The sequence below is a fragment of the Notechis scutatus genome, chromosome 1 (assembly GCF_049901735.1).
Source record: "Notechis scutatus isolate UNSWTSFEM ecotype Mainland chromosome 1, rNotScu1.2, whole genome shotgun sequence".
In the NCBI taxonomy this organism is placed as follows: Eukaryota; Metazoa; Chordata; class Lepidosauria; order Squamata; family Elapidae; genus Notechis; species Notechis scutatus.
Window position 1 is genome coordinate 35,892,775 of NC_142009.1, and position 22,209 is coordinate 35,914,983.

The 22,209-nt window shown below is 39.2% G+C and overlaps 1 protein-coding gene across 2 annotated transcripts in view; it reads right to left on the minus strand.

Moving 5' to 3' along the window:
* Positions 1 to 1,581: 1,581 nt before the first annotated feature.
* CLHC1 (clathrin heavy chain linker domain containing 1) overlaps positions 1,582 to 22,209 on the minus strand; it is a 47,496-nt gene continuing 26,868 nt past the window's right edge. For both annotated transcript variants that reach the window (XM_087961082.1, XM_087961087.1), the window contains exons 8-12: positions 11,413 to 11,519; positions 10,412 to 10,586; positions 7,330 to 7,532; positions 5,933 to 6,112; positions 1,582 to 3,773 (exon numbers count right to left, since the gene is read on the minus strand). In XM_087961082.1, coding sequence (XP_087817208.1) covers positions 3,577 to 3,773; positions 5,933 to 6,112; positions 7,330 to 7,532; positions 10,412 to 10,586; positions 11,413 to 11,519 — 862 coding nt within the window. In that variant the 3' untranslated portion in view covers positions 1,582 to 3,576. The remainder of the gene's footprint in view (positions 3,774 to 5,932; positions 6,113 to 7,329; positions 7,533 to 10,411; positions 10,587 to 11,412; positions 11,520 to 22,209) is intronic.

Consider the following 22,209-nt stretch of genomic DNA (forward strand, 5'->3'; position numbering starts at 1 on the left):
CCTGTGGCTTAAGTCCACAAATTATTTCCCAAAGCTTGGGTGGAAAAAAGAAAATTATTCTTTGATATAAAAAAGACAGAAAAAAAAACAAAAGGAGAAGGGCAGTAATTGAAGCATATATCTCCATCAAGGTCATCTTTCTTACTCTCTACAGGCTAGCCACTACCGTTTTGTCCTTTAGGAAGCAGTCAAAACTATGTCTTCCGCTAGGCATTTGGGAAATGTAAGATTTTAATGGAAGACAGCCACAGGTTTTGAAGAGTTTAATATTTTATGATTTTATGGACGTAGTAAAAGCAATGCAACCCTGTACACATTTTCCTAGGAGCAATGCTAAATTCAATGCAAAATCCTATTAATAATTATCTTTAGCACCCATCAATAGGCAACATTCTGAACTTAGGAAATCAGTTGTAAAGGGGAGTTTTTCTTTGTATTAGCGCTGTATCTTTCACTTCCACATTCTTGCTTTGCAAAGATTTTGCCAAGACAAGCTCAAATGTATCTTGTGAGAAATGCTATGTTTGAATGCTTTTCTTGTTCTCAAGATAACAGTGCCTTGTATATAAACCAGTAGCACAAGCCAAGGAGACTCCCACACAGTTGCTTCACAAGCTGTAATTCTGTAATCATATATGCAGGGACCACTCTTGCTGTGTGTGTGTGTGTGTGTGTGTGTGTGTGTGTGTGTGTATACACACACACACACACACAGCTTTGCACTGATATCACTGATGACTGATGTCATTTGAAAATACTATGTTTACTCGCCTAGACTTACGTTCTCTTTCCTTACAAAACCACCCATACACATTCTCTCCCTCCCCCCCCCCCATCACACTATATATATCCTAGTGACACAGGATTCCAACAGTGATTTTCTGAGCCAAGGAAAAGAATCTGTGGCTGGGTGGTGTCAGCAAAACTCCCTAAAGTTAACATGATGTCTAGAGACAATGCAGTACTAGTGAGCTGGCAATTTACAGTATCTGGAATTTGGGTGAGGTCCCATCCCGTGATCAAAATTCAGTATCTTGGAGAAAATTATGGGACCATCTGTGCTTGATGTAGCTTCTTGTTTATTTTTTACTTTTCCACTGCCATAAAGAACTTCCCTTGAAATTCTCTCTCTCTCCCTACACACACACACACACACACATACACAAAGTTCAATGTCATCCTCCAAGAATCGTTACTGCATATATGATTGCAGAGTTACAGCTTTCCAGAGTGAGAATGTCCTTGGCTTGTATTGCAATCTTGGGAACTAAAAAGACATTCAAATATAGCATAGAATATCTCACAACAAACATTTGGGCTTGTGCTGACAAAATCTTTGAAGAGAAATAATGGGGGAGTGAAAAAGAAAAGTAAACGTTGGGCCATGCTGCCATAGTTGCTGATATTCAGTCTTTTGTCACAAAATCTATGTCTAACTCAGGGGTCTGCAACCTCAATGTCACTCCCACCCAGTCACATGACCCCCTCCCCCAGCCACGCTTACCCAGGTTTTGTGGTTCCTGGTGTTTTCTGTGGGAAATGGGTCTCTCTCTCTCTCTCTCTCTCCCTCCCTCCCTCTCATTTCTGTTTTTTTTGTATTTTACCTTCTCAGGCCAGGCAAGGAGTGACTGGGAGGGCGAGGGGCGGGGCCAGCCAGTGGTGGGATCACCCAACAGGGAGCCATAGCAGAGGGCCCAAAGAGCTGCATGCGGCTCCAGAGCCACGGATTGCTGACACCGGGTCTAATTCTTAGCTGTTCCTTATCAACCTGCTTAATACACATTATGAAAAGCAGATACATTGTTGAACATGTATTTTTTCCTTACTTTCTATCAAAAAACTCTATGAAATATCTGCTACAATATTCTACCAGTCAATGACTACTTCAGCTTCAATCGCAACAAATAAGAGCACACAACAGATACTCAATGTAAACCGCTCCAAATTTGATTGCAGAAAATACCACTTCAGCAACAGAGTGGTCAATGCCTGGAATGCACTACCTGACTCTGTTGTTATATCCTCAAACCCCTACTCCTTTACCCTTAAACTATCCACTATTGATCTCACCCAGTGATGGGATTCAATTTTTTTTACTACCGGTTCTGAGGGGGGGGGCAGGGGGCGTGGGCAGGGGGCATGGCCATGTGACTAGGTGGGCAGTTTATTGTTTGCTTTTTGCAGCAACACCCCCCATTTTTTGGGCCTTGTGGGCCTCAGAGAAGCCTCCTGGGTGGGCGTTTTTTCTCCCAGAAGGCTTCCCTTGGGGTCAGGAAGGCAGAAAATGGAGGATGGAGGGCCACGCAGCATTCCCCTGCACTCTGTTTTGGGGTGTTCTGAGCCTCAGAGAAGACTTCTGGGGGGGTTTGCTCCCAGAAGGCTTCCCTTGGGCTCAGTGTTAGGGTATAATAAAATGTTTCATAATAGGATGCATTTTCTAAATAACTTATTTATAGCATAAATATAAATTAATGCTGAATCTGTGTGCAATGGTAGCCTAAACACCAACTGGTACCTTCTGGTACACTGGGACTAGACCTTTCATAATCCAACAACCATGCCAGGAAAGACTACAAAAGTTACAAAACCATTAGACAAAAAAATATTGATCCCATGGGAGAAACCAGGAAGTATTCCAGTTTCATTCCAGTTCATAGAATGGAAAGAATAACTCTGTAGCTAAGTTGTGAGCATCCTATCCCAGGGGTGGGCTGCTGGGGGTTCACAGGAGTTCGGGAGTTAAGATTCTGTGCAGTTTGGAGAACCCCCAAATCCCACTCCTGGTTGGCCTCACCCTCCCCAACCTGCCCCTCCCAGGAGTCCCCACGTGGCCCGTTTTGGATGCAGGTAAGTGCAGAGTGCGTGCGGAGGCTCAGGGATGGCCAAAAATAGGCTTCCCCAAAGTTCAGAAAGGCTGTAAATGGGCCTATTTCTGGCTTCCAGAGAACCTCTGGAGCCTGGGGAGGCTGTTTTCGCCCTCCCAGAGGCTCGAGGAAAGCCTCCGGAGCCCAGGGAGGGCAAAACGTCCCGTCCCCCCCGCCGTGGTGCAGGAGGCTGACTAGGCCATGCCCATCATGACCACGCCCACCCAGCAGGTGGGCAGAGAACCCTTTGCTAAAATTTTTGAAGCCCATCCCTGTCCTATCCATAGGTATATTAAGATAATTTCTAATTTTGCCACTGAATGTATCAACGTAAAAGCAACATGATTTTAAAAATTAAATAAGTGTGACTTTTGGGAGAGGAAAGACTGTATCTCCAACAATTGATTCAACTTCCTGTCCCTATGAAGAAAAAATAGGAGAAAACAAATTATTGAAAAAGGGAAGAAAAATCAGAAGTGATCTGGTGTAAACCCAGCTAAATTACTTCAGAAAACAACACCATTTTTAAAGTAAAACAAGGACAAATGATCAAGCATAAGCCACAACTCTAGCACAATCAAATCAGGTTCATGGTATTAAATATATTATGTTTTTAAAACAGAAATAACATGAAGAAGTTGTGTTGTTATTTGTGCAGCCAATATAAACAACTCCTAGGACAAAGAGCTCCTCCACGTGCCTTGTGGAAAAATTACAAGAACACATGTTCCATTAATTTGGCATCTTCTGCATCATCTGCTGGAATTTCAAACACTCCCTCCAGGCTAGCAAGGATAGAGATGATAAGTTTGTATAAATTTTCTTTTTTGACAAGGAGGCATGTTTCAGCTATCTCCTTCCATCCTTCCACATTGGAGGAATCTTTTAAAATAATTTGTTCCAATGTATCTACAAATTTGTTTGAGAAAGAAGACAGACAAAGAATATTTTGTTGCTTTTTGTCTCTGAATCAGTAACTGTTTAAAAATGTATACTTTTTTGGTATGATTCTAAATTAAATTACAGCAAGCATTCAGCAGGTGTTACTGTCAAGAAAATGTTTAAAGTGGATAAATTTTAATTTGAAGGAAAACTAAGTCCAACTTTGGAATTATGATTGAAGCATAAGGAAAATCTAACCCTTTCTCTCTCCATTTTCTAATCAAAATCTCTCCCCTACATCAGTGGTCCCCAACCTTTTTTGTACCAGGGACCAGTTTCACGCAGAAACACTTTTTCAAGGACCGGGGTGGGGAGGAGTTCGAGTTTGGGAGTTTGCTTGCAGACGTTTCATTACCTGACTAGGTAACATCTGATGTTGTTACCTAGTCGGGTAATAAAACGCCTGCCAGCAAACCACCAAGTTCAGGGAGCGCCAATGCCTCCTCATTGCAACCCTGAGCGACAGATATTCTCTTCTATTGGGACATTTAAAACGGAGGGTTTCAGCTGCAGATTCAGGAACTGCGCCAGGCTGAGCGTTCAAAACTGAGCGCGGCGGCGGCGGCCCACAGCTGTCTCCAGAGGACAAGTCCTGCAGGACGGCTGAGAAGCCCGCCTCGCCCTGCCTCCCCAGCCTCATCCTCAGGTGTCTGCTCATTCCTCTCTCAGTCGCTTCTTGCTCCTCCACCAGCCCAGGAAAACCGCTTCAAAGAGCTGGCAGGGTGGCTGTCTGCCAGCGCCTGTTCACCCCACCCCGCCAACCCCAGAGCCCCCCGCCTGCCCGCTTGGTGCGGCAGCTGCAGAAAGGCACAGCTGTCTCCAGCGGCTCAGGGCAAGGTCCCGTGAACAGGATGGCGCTGAGAAGGCCCTGCCTCCCTCAGCCTCAGTCCCTCAGGTGTCTGCATGAACCTCATTCCTCTCAGTTGCTCCTCTCCTTCTTTCCTCCACCTCAGCCCAGGAGCAACGCTAAAGCCCAAAGAAGCCGGCAGGGTGGCTTTTCCTGTTGGACCCTGCCCACATTTCCCGACAGCGCCCGTTCACCCTCAGCCCGCCGCCCGCAGTTCAATCCAGTGGCTCCGTGTCTGCCTGCCTGCCTGCCTGCCTGCCTTTGTTTCTGGTTGACACAGGCTCAAGATGCATTTTTCCCTTTCTCTTTCTTTCCACAGTTCTTTACTATAACAATTTTCTATCTCTTCTACCAGATATTACGGACAAACATTATTTATTCTCCAAACTACACTAAACTTTTTATTTCTAAATTTATATTCTATTGTTTAATAGTAAATTGCTTTTGCAAGCAGAAAAGATATTTATACTATTGTATTTTTATTATTCAATTAATAAAAATACAATAGCATAAATAACATGATAATACAAGATTTAATAGCAGAGGTAAATTTTCATGATAGTAAATAAAAATGCCTGTCAATTATAGATTGTGGATTGTGGATTAAATGGACCTACAGTATATAAAATCTGGCCATAAACTGTAGTATTAACATAGGATGTTGCTTGTTTTCTATACAGATCAGGCACTTACTTGAGGCTACATAATTGTAATCCAGTCTTCCTGCAGCACTCTGCCGGCTAAAAATGGGCAACATGGAGGCCCTGTGCGGCCCCCGTGCAGCCTCCCTGGCCTCTAGCAACACTCTGCTGACCAAAAACCGGCCACGTGGGCATTTTTGGCTGGCAGAGTGCTGCTGGAGGCCAAAAATGGGCTACACAGGGACGCATGCAGCCCCCCATGGCCGGCTTTGGCCGGCAGAGGCACCATGGGCCGTTCCTTTGATATTTCCAGTCTGGCCCCATGGGCCAGATTTAAGCACCCCATAGGCCAGATCTTTGCCCGTGGGCCTTGAGTTTGACACCCCTGTCATAGGGTATGGCCTTGAGGGGCAGGAGGAAAAGAGTTACCATGACAACAGTGGATAAGAGGGGACTGAGTTCAGGCCAAGAAAATATCTTGAGAAAACATCTCAGACAAGCCCCTTCCTAGTTCACACAAAGATAAAGGGAGGGATGGGGAAGCACATTCAGACTTGCAAGATTCTGTTACTATAGCTGGTACAATAAAGGTAATTTCTTAGCCTGATCTATTTCTAGGGTAGTCAAGCTATATTTACCCTTGCCCTTTTTGGTAATATCCTCCAACAAGCGTATGCCATGTATTTCATGTTCTGTTCCAATGAGAGAAAGGATGGTTTCCCCAAGGGACATGATTGGTGGATTCCCATTCCATTCTTGAGTAAGGCAACGGATGAAATCTATACGAGGACAGTGCTTCAGTAAATAGATATAATCTTCTGAAATCAAACAGCACAGTGGTTAGAAAGCCTGAAAAGAAAAAAAATATTCAGATATATTTATATTTGCAGCTTGAAAAGCGTATCTATCATTTTTACTTTCCAGCATAAAATGAGCAGAGGTGACCTTTGAAAACTCAATACTGTATGGAATTATTGCATTTTTAGATATATAACCTAAGAGCTCTTTTTCATTTATTAATCATTTAAAGCAAAGATTAAAAGAACAATGAAATAAACAGCATTTTCTACCTCTCAACTGTGGGCCTCTGTAATGTGTGTTGGTATGTGAACAATATCAAAATGGAAGGCATGATTTGATGATAAATGTCACACTTTGTATTGTGTACCACATGCATGTAAAAACAGGTAGAACTTTGATAGCTCTGGTTGGTGTTGACCATGGCACAGACATCCCTGATTTCAACCTTGGTTTGGGAATTACCAAGAAATACAGCGCTTTGTTCAGCACACAACTTCTTGATTCAATTAGGTAACTCCTGGAGGACCGGTTCATTAACAATATCAGTCATGATAAGGTGGACCTGCAATAAAATGTTTAATTCTTCGAAAATGAATTCTGTCAGAATAAATACATGGAAGACAGACTTTATATCATTTTAGGGGTAGCCGGTGATGTTACAAGTATACTAAAATTCGCTGGAGAGAAAATGGTCATATGTTAAAAACCATAGTATTTAAAAACCATTTCATACCTGCTCAACTTATTCACATGTTCAGTGGATTGTTTGAGGAGAAAATGTCCTTAATTGAAAGGGGCCAAATTTGTGCGTGCGCGGTGGGGGCGGTGGGGTGGCAGAGAAAGAAAGATAAAATCAGGTAGCAAAGAAAACAATTCCCCACAGTATCCCCATAAGAAACGCAATTGGGAAACACTTCAAAATACTGCATTCTTCTTCCTCCTTCCTGGGAGAATGAACAGAGTGCAGCATATGCTGCCTGCCTTATGCTTCCTAGTGTACATACACATGCACATATGCAACACCGGGAGAATAGAAACATATACACATACTCACATTTGCAGAACTTTTGCATTGAATTAGATTTATTCATTCCATCCTTTTCTCATATATAACGCATGCAGGCAAATGCATGCATATGTCCTGATAGTACTGAAAACCACCCAAACATCATTATAACACTATCAGATGTAATTTAAAGCAGAGAAATAAATGCAATATAGCTCTGAAATATACCTGTGGACAGAAGTTGGAAATGATGTAGATAATCCATGGCTCCATAAATCTGGCCCTGTTTGCACAAGCATAGAACAGCTTTTTTGTGTGCCCCACACTCACTGTATACAATTTGAGCCAAAGCTAGACACTGGGACTTGTTGTGCTTATCCACATCTGCATACTTAAAGATTGCATCACCGGCAGCCTCAGAGTATTCCAACCTGGGAGAAACAAAGTGAACAAAACATCATTAGGTAATTTACAAATTCTGGGCATTGTAAAGAAAAGTGAATAATGATGATAATAAAAATATCTTATTCTTTTAAAAGAATAACATAGAATCAAAGAGTTATGATAAAAAAAAGAGAAAATGATATGGGAAACAGAAAACAAGCACATTTGAAGAACTCACAACACAATTTTTGTCCTCATACATTTCTCTTTTTGGAAAGTAGGGTATACTTTACCAAAGCCCAGCTTTCTACACTTTAAAAGTCTCTTCTTCTTTTAAGACCATATCTTACTCCATATCAAATGACCTCTGTGATCATATTAAGAGCAATTGTGTTCTTTTCGCTGATGATGTAAAGCTGTTCAATACCACAGACAATACTGCTACCCTACAAAAAGATCTTGACTATGTATCAGAATGGTCAAACAAATGGCAACTTCAAATCTCAACAAATAAATGCTCTGTCTTACATATTGGCAAAAAAAATCAGAAAATAAAATACAAGCTGAATAGTCAAGATCTTGTTGATGACCCAAGCTCTGTAAAGGACCTTGGAATACTCACCTCTAATGATCTAAGTGCTAGAGCCCACTGCAACTACATAGCCAAAAAGGCATTAAGAGTTGTTAACCTAATCCTACGTAGCTTTTTCTCTGGTAATATCACACTACTAACCAGAGCATACAAAACATTTGCTAGACCAATACTCGAATACAGTTCATCAGTCTGGAATCCACATTACGTATCTGATATTAGCACAATTGAGAAAGTCCAGAAATATTTCACAAGAAGAGTTCTCCACTCCTCTACTCGTTGTAGAATACCTTATGCCACCAGACTTGAAATTCTAGAACTAGAAAACCTTGAATTACGCCGTCTTCGGTCTGATTTAAGCATGGTATATAAAATCATACATTGCAATGTCCTACCTGTCAATGAATACTTCAGCTTCAACCATAACAACACAACAGCACACAATAGATACAAACTCAAAGTTAACCGCACCAAACTTGATTGCAGGAAATACGACTTCAGCAATAGAGTGGTCAATGTCTGGAATACTCTACCCGACTCTGTAGTTTCTTCCCCAAACCCCAAAAACTTTAACCTTAGACTGTCTACTATTGACCTCACCCCTTTCCTAAGAGGTCTGTAGGGGCGTGCATAAGCGCACCAACGTGCCTACCGTCCCTATCCTATTGTTTCTCTTATTCTTCTTTTATTTTTCTTATATGTACCCATTTCATGTATTCACAACTATGTATACACTTATACTTATTATCTTGTAAACAATTGGCAAATCAAATAAATAAATAAATAAATAAATCAAGAACAAGAAAAAAACACTTTAATCTTAGACTGTCTACTATTGACCTCACCCCTTTCCTAAGAGGTCTGTAGGGGGCATGTATAAGTGACCAACATGCCTACCATCCCTGTCCTATTGTTTCTTTTATTTTTCTTATATGTACCCATTTCATGTATTCATAACTATGTTTATACTTATACCTATTATCTTGTAAGCGATTGACAAATCAAAATAAATAAAATAAAATAAAGAGACAGGAAAAAAAAAAGATCTGAATATGCACCAGAAAATATCCACCAGGAATAAAAATGAGAGAAGGGGTATGCTTTATATCTATCCCTAATTTCATAAGCCTCATTGGAGTGCATTTATCGGCTTGTTAGACGTTGCAGAGGAAATCATGAGCCCCAAAAGATTTGCTTCAAAGGTGACACCTTTTTCCCATTCAGCTGGTGATTTTTTGCCTCTGAAAACTGACCCTGGATTCCCTGCGCTTTTCAGGGATTTCAACTGCATCTGGAATTGGAGACTGAGCTACAGGTTGGCTGTCTTCATAACCTAGCCTGGAAGAGGAGTTCATCCCAGGCTTCAGAGCCCCCAATCCCCAATAGCAACCCCAAAGCCAAAGGCAACTAGGATATAGGGATGAAAGGCAGCCTATGGATGATAGGGTTGATCTGACTGATTTCTCTCTGGTATTAATTGCCGTCTCTATTATTGCCCTTGTTTTAATAAACCATTGCTGCTTCTACCAGAAATGGAAAAACTGGCTACCCTGCCATGTTCACCAAGGTGGTCACAGCTGCACGTGAAATTGTAAGTATCTTTTAAAGATCTCTTTCATGGACTCTTTTCAGTACCGTGGTGCTTTTGTTCCTAGAGCAACACAAGACCTTGCTGAGAATTGCTGAGAAATCTGCTTCCTCCTTTTTGTACTGCATGTTGAGCCATTTGCGCATCTCCATTGTGTAAGACTTGGAATATCCAAGGGTAGAATAGTCTCCTTGTGCCCAGAAACTTCTGGAGATGGACTATGTTGAAATTCCACTTCAGATGCAATCTTAATAATGGAAGATGAGCTGTAAACAATAAATCTAATTCTCTTATTAAATTGGACGCTTTCTCCTATAGCCTTTTTGAAAGAAACTGTCACTGGAGTAGCTGGTTTTGCTCCAATGAAACTTGCATATAATAGATATTCTATTCTTGCTGATTTCTCCTAACTATAAATATCCTGCTCTCCTTCTGAAAGATTTCTTATTCTACCCTGCCTTCAGCTCACATGAATTGAGTTTGATGGAGATGGGCTAATTCAGTTTGAAAATAATGCCTGTTATCCTTTAAGAATTGTTGTCTGGAATATACTGCTAAAGATTGATTTCTCAGAAATAATAGTATTCTTCAGCACCTGCTATCCTGAAAATATGCCAGTGCCCAAGGGCATGATATTCTTGAACATTTGTCATACTTATCTGGAATTCCCACAGAATGACCTGTGGACTTCTTGTACATAATGTATATCTTCTGCTACTGAGTCAGAAGTCGGAATGACCACTTACTTGTGCAAAGTGATCCAATGCATCACCAAGTCTAACCGTTTCTCAGCTAAGGCGCATTTGATGGCTCCAGTTGTCAAATTTGCAGGAAGAGGCTTCTTAATAGCAACGGTTGTGGTTATGAGTGCATCAGAATACAAAAGCAGAGGGAGGATCTTCCCTTTAATATGACCAACAGCTGAAGGGGAAAAGCAATATTTTAAAAAACATTTGATTGCAGTTTGTTTTCTATGCCAGCAATTTTTCTCCAGTTCAGACCTTCTATCAAAGGAGGATTTGAACTCAGAATTCTATTAGTTAAGAAAATGAGCATATATTTCTTTATTTTATATCATTTGAAAAGTTTTATAAAGAACTATAGCAGTGATCCCCAACCTTTTTGACGCCGCGGCCTGGTACCGGCATCAGCTGGGCGCCGCATGCCCGGTAGCCGTGCATCAGCTGGCGCCGCCATCTTTTGATGAAAAAGTGCTTCCGGTGACCTCACCGGAAGCACGTTTCATCAAAAAGATGGCGGCTAGCGCTCGTGAGCTTTTCCGGTAGAAATGGCTTTCTACCCGGAAAAGCTCACTGGAGGCGCCAGCGCCGCCATCTTTTTGATGAAAACGTGCTTCCGGTGAGCTTTCTATCCGGAAAAGCTCACCGGAAGCACTTTTTCATCAAAAAAAGATGGCGGCGCCCAGCAAGCCAGCGGCCTGGTAGGAGTTGTTTTGCGGACCGGTACCGGTCCGCGGACCGGTGGTTGGGGACCCCTGAACTATAGAAAGGTGTGAAACTAGGAATTATGTGTGGAAGGATCAAAAGTACTTTTTAGCTATCAATTGCAATTAATTCATATTCAGTATGGCAGTAATTATATCAATAGAAACTAATTAAATATAAGCCTCCAGTTCCTTTAAATCACAAAGACAGAGAACTGTCCAAAATATTTATACTTTTGACTATGGTTTACTGATATTCAAGACTATATACAAAAGAGGAAGATTGCATATCAGGCTCCATACCCCTAAATTTCTCCATGGTTTCTTCATTGCGTAGGATTCCTCTAGGACAGTTTGCTGCATATGTTGCTGCAGTCTCATACTGACCACGGGAATACAGTTCATTGAACCTAGCACAGTTCAAAGAATATAACATTATAAGCGATAGAAGATGGATGCCAAAACATCTTTATTACTGGCAAAGCGTTAGCTAACTAAGCTACAGAGCAAAGACCATCTAAATGAAGTTAAATAAAGTGTAAGGTAACTTGATACTCTGCCCTTGTGCCAAAAAATTGGGAAGTGAAAGGAATTAAAAATACATGTTTCAACTTTGTGAAAACTTCCCCATTGGAAGGGATGAACCTCCCTTCAAGTTTCATTACTTTTGCAGGTTCTCTTTTTCCAGAATATACTGTGCTTTCATGGAGTGAATCCAATGTGCTAGGACAAAGTGAAAATATTACAACCAAGTGTGCTTCAAAGATGATTTGAAAAGATTATTTAATTTGGAGGGGCATGATCTCCAATTGGGGTGGCATGTTATTTTATGGCATGGCAAAAATAAAATACATGGATACTTTCAAAGACATTTTATTAGAAATATATTATTGTTAGTATGGGGAAAAGTTAAAGAAAGATATTATATGAAAATACCACACTGGCTCTCCACAATGGAGACACTGATAATGTGACTGATGCAGAAAAAGTTGTAAGATATAAGGACATTTTGAATGACAAAGGGGAACTCAAATCTAAACAAGAACTGACCAATCAAGGGATTGATTTAGCATGGTGGCCACATGTGCAAATACAATCAAGATATGAGAAAGACGCAAGAATGTATGGCTTTTATAAAGAACCAACAGAACTAGATCAAATACTACTAGGTGTCAACTCATAAAACATTCCTATGCCTGTTTTAGAAGTTGCCATAAAAAAGGGAGGGGGTTTGGAGGAAGGAAATCTGGAAGAGCAGTGTAGCAGTTTGAAATCAAAAGTACATTCCAACACTTATCTTTAAAAGATTGTAACTACACTACCAGAGCTTTTGTCTGCAAATATATTTAATTGGAGAACGTGATTGATGACACCCACCCCGTGAACGTGCTTAATTGGAGATTCTGGTTTATGAGACACCCAGGGGGGAGGGGGGAAACAGGTCACAGGTGATGTAAATTACATATGCCAGAGTTGGCTTCATACAGGGCAATGCCAGTATATCGTCTCTAATAAATTCTTTGAAGTTTTTTGAAGTTTGGCTCGAGAATCATGATTTAATTTAGGGTGATTGCTGGAATACTGACACTAGGGAGAGATGAAAAATTAATTTAAAAATGTACAATTATTTATTATTAAACTGGAAGAAGAACAAGTGAAAGAAACAATGATAAGATGGGTGAAAAGTTTTGGCTACCCAATAGATAAATGGCAGAAATTGTGAGACAGAAATTGTAAGCTAACTATGTCAATGACTTATAAGGAGAACTTATATAAAATGTCTTATAGGTGGCATCTACCACCAATGAGTCTATCAAACATGTATGCAAATTTATCAGCTAAATGTTGGAAGTGCAATCAGATACCAGGTTCATGCTATCCATAAATAAAATACATTGTCAGCCTTCAAGATTTCTTTCCTTTGCTTTGCATCTTTTGGCTGTCATAAGTAGCGGGGGGAGGAGGGGTTGGTGGAGAACATGTACCCCCTCCCTTTAATGAAGAACATGTTGGCCCACCTGGCCAAAGGGAAAATTTTTACGAAACTCTATTTCAGAAGCTTATTACCAAATTTGAATCAAGGAGGGAGATGAATGGAAAACTGCTTTTAATTGCCCAATGGGATGCTTCCAGTTCAACGTTCTCCCGTTTGATCTACAGGGGCCCCCTGCAGTATTCATGCAAATGATAAATGAGGTTTTGCATGAACATTTATACAAAGGGGTACTGGTTTATCTTGATGATATTCTTATCTACACTGAGACTCTTGATGAACATGTGAAAGTGGTGCGATCAGTTTTGAAAAAACTTCGAGCTGCTGAAGTTATCCAAGTTTCACCAAGAGAAATTTGACTATTTGGGCTATCGTATATCACATAACAGTATAGAAATGGATCCAGGAAAAGTTTGCGCCGTTTTGGAATGGGCCCGTCCCCGCACCAGGAAGCAATTGAAAAGTTTCCTGGGGTTTGCTAATTTTTACTGTCGGTTTATCCCGGCTTCTGCGAAGATTGCATTGCCTATTACTAACTTCCTGAAAACCAAGGGGGATGTGAAACCGAAGCCTAGTCGATTGTTGGAGTGGTCCATGGAGTGTCAAGCTGCTTTTGAGAAGCTGAAACGACTGTTTGCCACTGAGCCGGTGCTCAAGCACCTGGACATGGATGCCCCTTTTGTAATCCAAGCTGATGTAAATGATGTAGCAATAGGGGCGGTGTTACAAGCAAACGAGGCGAGGACTCTGCAACCATGTGCATACACCTCCTGTAAACTAACTGAGACAGAAGATGGGCCATTTGGGAAAATGAAGCTTTTGCAGTTCATTGGGCTCTATTAACCTGAAGGCATTTTCTAGAGGGGGCAAAACACCCCTTTGAGGTGTGGACGGATCATAAGAATTTGGAGGCTTTAAAAACACCTCAAAAGCGCCTGAGCAAGTTCGCTGGGCGCAGTATTTCAAGCGGTTTAATTTTTCATTGAAATACATCCCAGGAGGGAAGAACTTCATGGCGGATGCACAGTCTAAAGTAGATGATGCTCATCAAGCTCATAAGAAATTTGCAGATAAAAAGAGAGCTCCATAGAAACAATATCAAGTTGGCGACAAGGTTTTCTTTTCCACTAGATATTTGCAGACCACACAAAAGTAAAAAAAGCTGGGGCCTAAATATGTTGCACCTTTTCCGATTGAACGAATTGTGAATCCCATGGCAGTCCAACTGCAATTACCAAAAACCCTTAGATGAATCCATCCTGTCTTCCATGTTAGTTTATTGAAACCTGAACATACCTCCGACCTGAGACCGGCTCAGGGGTATCCCCCCGTTCCTCTTCTAATTGAGGGTGAACAACATTTTGAAATTAAAGAAATTTTGGATTCTAGGAGACAAAGAGGTCGACTCCAATATTTAGTTGTCTAGAAACACTTTCCTCCTTCCCAGTCGGAATGGATGAATGAGAAGGATGTTTGAGCCCCTAGGCTTGTACAAGCATTTCGTGCTAAATATCCTGACAAACCTTAAAATATTGTAGTATTGTGTCACATGTATACTATTCTTTTATCTTGTATTCTCTTTCTTTTATAGGGCTAACGCCTCTTTTGCAGGAGGGCTGAATGTCAGCCTTCAAGATTTCTTTCCTTTCCTTTGCATCTTTCGGCTGTCATAAGTAACGGGGGGAAGAGGGGTGAAATAGTTATGGAAAGCGAGCTGGAGGTTTGAGAGAATAAATTGTATAAGTTTGGGGGGAAGTTTCTTGTTTATGCTTCTTTCTTATGCTATGCGCAAACGCACCTCTTTATCAAAATAGGCCAAGGTCAATGGACAGATGCCTCATCACCACCTGAAGATGCCCACATGACATTACATACAAATTTCAATTGGATGGACAGTTTGAACTATTGTTGGGTGGGAATGTTGCCATCACTTTGTATATGTGATTTACGCGCTCATTTTCTCAGATTCAGAATTCCTTTGATGCTACCACTTGATTTCCAGTAAAAGATATCTTTTCTTTTATTAATTGAGTCTAAGTGTTTCTTTCTTGGATTTTGAATGGAGCACCAGCTGACATATTTGGTTGGAAAAAATGATAAAACAACATATAGATTTGAAACCAGAGATATTCTTGCTGGGTATATTACCAGAACAGTATGACAAAGGGAAAATATATTTAATTTTACATGTATTAACAGTAGCAAGAATTGTGTTCACACAACAATGGAAAAATGAAGAGATCCCTACAGATGAAAATGTTATTAAAAATATTAGAATGTGCTAAGAAAGATAGATTAACATTTAAAAGGAAAAAAAGGAAGAAACAGAATACTTCTTAACATAGGACTTGTTTTACCAATGGTTAATTTATTAACCATAGAGATTAGAATCTAAAAAGATCAAAAAGATAATAACAATTTTTGTATTGAAAATTTTGTAAGATGGATAAACTAATTCTATTATTATTTTGCAATTATTACTGATATGTTTATTATGCTTATTATTGTTGATTAAGGTTGCATTTCTACTTAAAACTGTGCCCAGACAACACACTGTTCAATTTTTTTTCCATCTTCCATATACATACAGTGTGTCGGTTGGTTTACAAATTGTTTTGTGCTTCCATTTTATAGTCTTCAATTACAATTACATTATATAGATTTTCATATTGTCAATCAAATATTAAATACATTAATATCACTGTTAATCAATCATTTGACTATACTATTATTCATTCATGTTTTACGAGATAATCCATATTTTACTTAGTTTGTTTTATGACAGTTCATATTATCATCTCAAATCTATCCTACAATCATTTTGTAGATATAATAAGAAAAAAATGCATCTTTATATATTTATTATTTTCTAAAGATCTACATATTTCATTACCATGTTTTATTGTCTAACCATTGATAGAATAGATCCCAAATTTTATAAAATTGCTTATCATCTTGTTCTCTGATTTCAAATGTCAATCTACTCATTTCAGCACATTCCAATATTTTCTTAATAATTTCCTCCTGTGATGGTATTTTCTCATTTTTCCAGTTTTTGGCAAATACAATCCTAGCCGCTGTTAATACATTTACAATCAGATATTTCAATTCTTTACTATATATTTCAGGTAAAATTCCCAATAAAAATATATCTGGTTTCAAGTCTATATGCTTTTTTGTCATTTTTTCCAACCACGTGTGGATTTTAGTCCAATATCTTTTAGCATCCGCACAAGTCCACCACATATGGTAATATGAGCCAGGTATCTGACGACATTTCCAACATTTTTCAGATTTGTTCTTGAACATTCTTGCTATTCTTGTTGGGGGAAAATGCCACCTGTAAAACATCTTATACAAATTTTCTTTATATGGTGTTGACATTGTCATTTTATAATTTTGAGACCACAATTTTTGCCATTTCTCTAGATCAATCCCATATCCAAAATTCTTCCCCCAAACAATCATAGTTTCTTTAACTTCTTCTAGTTTAATTTCTAATAAATATCAATACAATTTTTTAATCACCTTTTGATCAGTACCTGTCAAAATCTTATCTAAATCAGTCAGTTTATCACAGAAACCTTCTGTTTTAGAATCTTTGTCATACCTTGAATGTATTTGCGCATATGAAAACCAATTCATCTTTATACCTTGTTCCTCTAATTTTTGCATAGATTTAAGTTCACCCTTTTCATTCAATATTTCACCATATCTAACTGTTTGTTCCTTTTTGTATATTATAGGATAAGAAAATGCTTCAATAGTCAATAGCCAGACTGGAATTTTCAAATAACATTGCCTTTTAGTCTTCTCCCAGTTTAACCACAGAGACTCCTGTATATAATGTCTTCTAAAATACCCGTGTTTTAGTTCCTTTATACCATAAAAAAGCATGCCACCCCAACAACAGATAATGTCCTTCTAATGTCAACAATCTAGTATTTCTTAATGTTATCCATTCCTTAACCCACATCAAATTTGTAGCTTGGAAAAACAACTCCCAATTAGGCAAACCAAATCCTCCTCTTATTCTGGCATCTTGCAAAAGTTTTAACTTTATTCTTGCTTTCTTACCTTGCCATATATATTTCAACACAATTTTATTTAAATCTTCAAAATAATCTTTTCCAAGCCTAACTGGAATTGTTTGGAACAAATATAAAATTCTGGGTAATATATTCATCTTGATTGTTGATATTCTCCCTATTAATGACAGTTGTAAATTTTCCCATTTTGCCAAATCTAGCGCTATCTGCTGCTTAAGTTTAATATAGTTATTCTCTTTTAGTGTACTACATCTTGCTGTCAAATGTATCCCCAAGTACTTGATCTTATTCATGACCTGAATTTTCAATACATCTGCCAATTCTTCCTTTTGTCTTGATAGCATATTCTTTGTCAAAATCTTTGTTTTGTCTTTATTTATTTTCAAACCAGCCACCTTTCCATATACCTCTATCTTTTCTATCAATATTGATGTTGTTCCTAGTGGGTCATCTAAAATGAAAACCAGATCATCTGTGAATGCTTTCAACTTAAATTCATCCTTTTTAATTTTCATCCCTTTTATATCCTTTTCTTCTCTAATATTTCTATTTAGCACTTCCAAAGTTAACACAAACAACAAAGGTAACAGTGGGCACCCTTGTCTTGTTCCTTTTCTTATATCAATAGAGTCTGTCAGTTCTCCCTTTATCATTACTTTTGCCGTTTAGTTATGATATATAGCTTCTATTGCTTGGATAAATTTTTTACCAAAGCCCATCTGTTCCAGCTGTAATAACATGAATCGCCAATTCACATTATCAAATGCCTTCTGTGCATCTAAATATATCAAAGCAATTTGTTTTTCAAGGTGTGCCTCATAGTATTCCAAAGTGTCCAAGATTACTCTCATATTGTCTTTAATTGGTCTCTTTGGCAGAAATCCATTTTGATCAGGGTGGATAAAATTATTTAGGTATTTTTAAAGTCTTTCTGCCAATATTGAAGCAAAAATTTTATAATCTGCGTTTAGTAAGGAAATAGGTCTATAGTTCTTGATTTGTAATGGATCGGCCTCCTCTTTTGGGACAAGTGTAATATAAGCTTCTGACCATGATTTAGGTATCTTCTTCTTTAACATAACTTCATTCATAACTTCTAGCAATGGAAGGTTCAACGATTCTTGTAGTGTTTTGTAAAATTCTGCCAGAAGTCTATCTGGGCCTGGTGCCTTTCCATCGTTTTGCTTCTTAAGTGCTTCAGTTAACTTTATTTATTTATTTATTTATTTATTTTGATTTGCCAATTGTTTACAAGATAATAAGTATAAATGTATACATAGTTGTGAATACATGAAATGGTTACATACAAGAAAAATAAAAGAATAGGAGAAACAATAGGACAGGGACGGTAGGCACGTTGGTGCGCTTATGCACGCCCCTACAGACCTCTTAGGAAAGGGGTGAGGTCAATAGTAGACAGTCTAAGGTTAAAGTTTTTGGGGTTTGGGGAAGAAACTACAGAGTCGGGTAGAGTATTCCAGACATTGACCACTCTATTGCTGAAGTCGTATTTCCTGCAATCAAGTTTGGTGCGGTTTACTTTGAGTTTGTATCTATTGTGTGCTCTTGTGTTGTTATGGTTGAAGCTGAAGTATTCATTGACAGGTAGGACATTGCAATGTATGATTTTATATACCATGCTTAAATCAGACCGAAGACGGCGTAATTCAAGGTTTTCTAGTTCTAGAATTTCAAGTCTGGTGGCATAAGGTATTCTACAACGAGTAGAGGAGTGGAGAACTCTTCTTGTGAAATATTTCTGGACTTTCTCAATTGTGCTAATATCAGATACGTAGTGTGGATTCCAGACTGATGAACTGTATTCGAGTATTGGTCTAGCAAATGTTTTGTATGCTCTGGTTAGTAGTGTGATATTACCAGAGAAAAAGCTACGTAGGATTAGGTTAACAACTCTTAATGCCTTTTTGGCTATGTAGTTGCAGTGTGCTCTAGCACTTAGATCATTAGAGGTGAGTATTCCAAGGTCCTTTACAGAGCTTGGGTCATCAACAAGATCTTGACTATTCAGCTTGTATTTTATTTTCTGATTTTTTTGCCAATATGTAAGACAGAGCATTTATTTGTTGAGATTTGAAGTTGCCATTTGTTTGACCATTCGGATACATAGTCAAGATCTTTTTGAAGGGTAGCAGTATTGTCTGTGGTATTGAACAGCTTTACATCATCAGCGAAGAGAACGCAATTGCTCTTAATATGATCACAGAGGTCGTTTATGTAGAGTATGAAGAGAGTTGGTCCTAGAACACTGCCTTGGGGAACACCACTATTGACAGGTACTGGATTTGATAGGACGCTCCCAATTTTGACCATTTGTTGTCTGTTTGACAGGAATGCTTCTATCCAGTTATTCAGTTGTCCAGAGATACCATAGGATTTTATTTTTAGGAGTAGTTTGTCGTGGTACCACTGAATCAAAGGCTTTACAGAAGTCTATGTAGATTGCGTCTATTGTTTTGCCCTGGTCGAGTTGTGTCGTCCATATGTTTTTGCAGTGTAAGAGTTGCAGATTACAGGATAGTTTTTTCCTGAAACCAAATTGTTTATTGGAGAGTAGGTTATTTGTCTCTAAGTGAAGGATGATGGATTGGTTAATAATTGATTCCATGACTTTACAGGTGACGAGCATAAGGAGATTGGCCTGTAGTTTTCAACTAGGCTTGGGTCTCCCTTTTGAAGATGGGGATGACTGTGGCTTGTGACCATAGGTTAGGCAAGGAGCTGGTTCTGAAAGATTTTTCAAAGATTATGCTTAGAGGTTTGGCTATGGCAGAGGATAGCTTTCTTAAGAAGTAGGCACATATTCCGTCCGGTCCAATAGATAGAGATGGTTTTAGGTTGCGTATTGCTTTTTCAACATTGTCTTCTGTGAAATCGATATGTATTAGATCATTGTTGTTATCTGTGGTACGGCTAGGAAATATTGGGCATGATCCATTGCTGTTTACAAATACTGAGCCGAAGAATGTGTTAAAGATGTTGGCTTTAATGGTGTCGTCGTTGCAGTCTTTACCATCAGGTCCTATCAAGGGAGGGATGGACCTTGAGTCTTTTAGTTTGTTGTTTACAAAATTGTAAAAAGCGCGGGTGGAATTGGTGCTTAGAAGGTTTTCCTCTTGTTTAATGTGATAATTGGTGCATTCGGTCTTTATCTGGTGGCATAGATTTTTGTATCGGTTTTTGAAATTGGCAACGTGACCAGATTTGTTTTTCCGCCAGAGTGATCTCTTTTTGGATTGAAGTTTCCTTATTGATATGGGTAATCTGCTTTTTTGTTTTGTTTTGGGAGTTGTTGTTGGTACATATAGTTTGATGACTCTTTTGACTTCAAGTAAAAATATGTTATAATGGTCTTCAACAGTATTGCATCCAGTGAATAGAGATTGCCAATCAAGGGATGAGAGATCGTTGTCTATAAGATCATAGTTGCCTTTTTGAAGTTACAATAGGGGATTACATCATTGTGGTGATTTTTGTGTGGATGTATGTTGAGACAAAAGTCGATCATATTGTGGTCACTACTGGAAAAGGGTTCTTTAGATTGTATTCCGTAGATTAGGTTCAAACTGTTGCAGAAGATGAGATCGAGGCAGTTGTTTAGTCTAGTGTTGTTGGTTACTAGTTGTTCCAGTCCCAGATTTGTAATAGCATTGTAGAAGGTTGTGTGTATGATTTCAGTTGTACAATCATTTAGGGTCCAGTTAATATGAGGTAGATTGAAATCACCAAGAAGGATAAAAGGGTATGGGCAGGATGCAGCCCATGTTAGTAATGTATTTAGCTTGTTTACATGTTCGATGTCATAATCAGGTGCTCTGTAACATAGTAAGAATCGAATTGTGATATTTGAGGATAGTTCACAGATGATGGTTTCAGGAAGGGCAAACTCCTGGGTAACTTGGATATTTTTTAGATGTAAGGATTTTTTATAGAATATAGCAACTCCACCTCCTCGACGATTTTCACGATCTGATCTGTAAACATGATAGTCTCTTACTGTGGTAATGGAGTCGGGAGAGATGCATTGAGCCATGTTTCACAGACAAATATAATGTCGAAGTTAGCCATATTTAGGAGGAAGAGAAATTCAGGTATTTTATTCACGAGGCTTCTTGCATTGAGTAGTTTGCATTTAAGGCCGGCAGTAGTTGGAATTGAGGTAGTTGGGGGCGTGCGTGCCTAGTCTTGGGTGATGGTGGATGGGTTGAGGTAGGGTTGTGGTTGAGGGTAAAAGCTGAGTATTGGGTTGAGTGGTTTACTTTTGATACAGTCAGCATGGTAGTCAATGTACAGGTCCTTCTCTCCATTATCTAGACGGTTTTTGAGTTCGATGCGGAGTGCACGGGAGCGGGCACGTTGCTGTATGGTTAGGTCAGGGCGGCAACGGAGGTTCTTATGGATGGTGTTGGTTTTGGCGAGTGAGTTTATAGTATAAATGAATTTACGTTTGCTTGATTCATTTTTGCAAATGACCCTGCACAAGCGTGGGGCCACAGAGCCATCTCTATTTTTGAGCTCTCGGTCAATGCGGGAAATGTCAAGTATTTCATCAGCGGAGATGGTTGATGCTTGATAATTTCTGATGATGTTTCGGACAGTTGTGATGTCATCATTGACATTGATGTCTTCTAGACCAAATAAGATGGCGTTTGGGCGTTCCGCTCACGCTCAACGGCTTCTCTGATGAGAATTGGGATATCAATATTTGTCTGGGTTGTGTTTATTTGTGGATTGGGTTGTGGATTGGATTGTGGTTGATTGGTAGAGATGTGGTTAGTAGCTATTGGATGTTCAGGTTTTTGCGTTGTGTCCTTTTTTTCAAGGTTGGATATTCTTTCTTTTACGGCGCCCAGGGATGCTACTATGATGTTGAGGGATGTTGTAATGGTTTCGATGGTAGGGGATGTTTCAATGGTTTCAATGGTATCAACTCTTTCAGGCAGATCCAGTTTGGGTCTGCATGATTTGCAGATATGTGGAAACTCATTGGATGATTTTAGGTATTGAATCATCTGCTCAGGTAATCCCAAGCAGTCATGA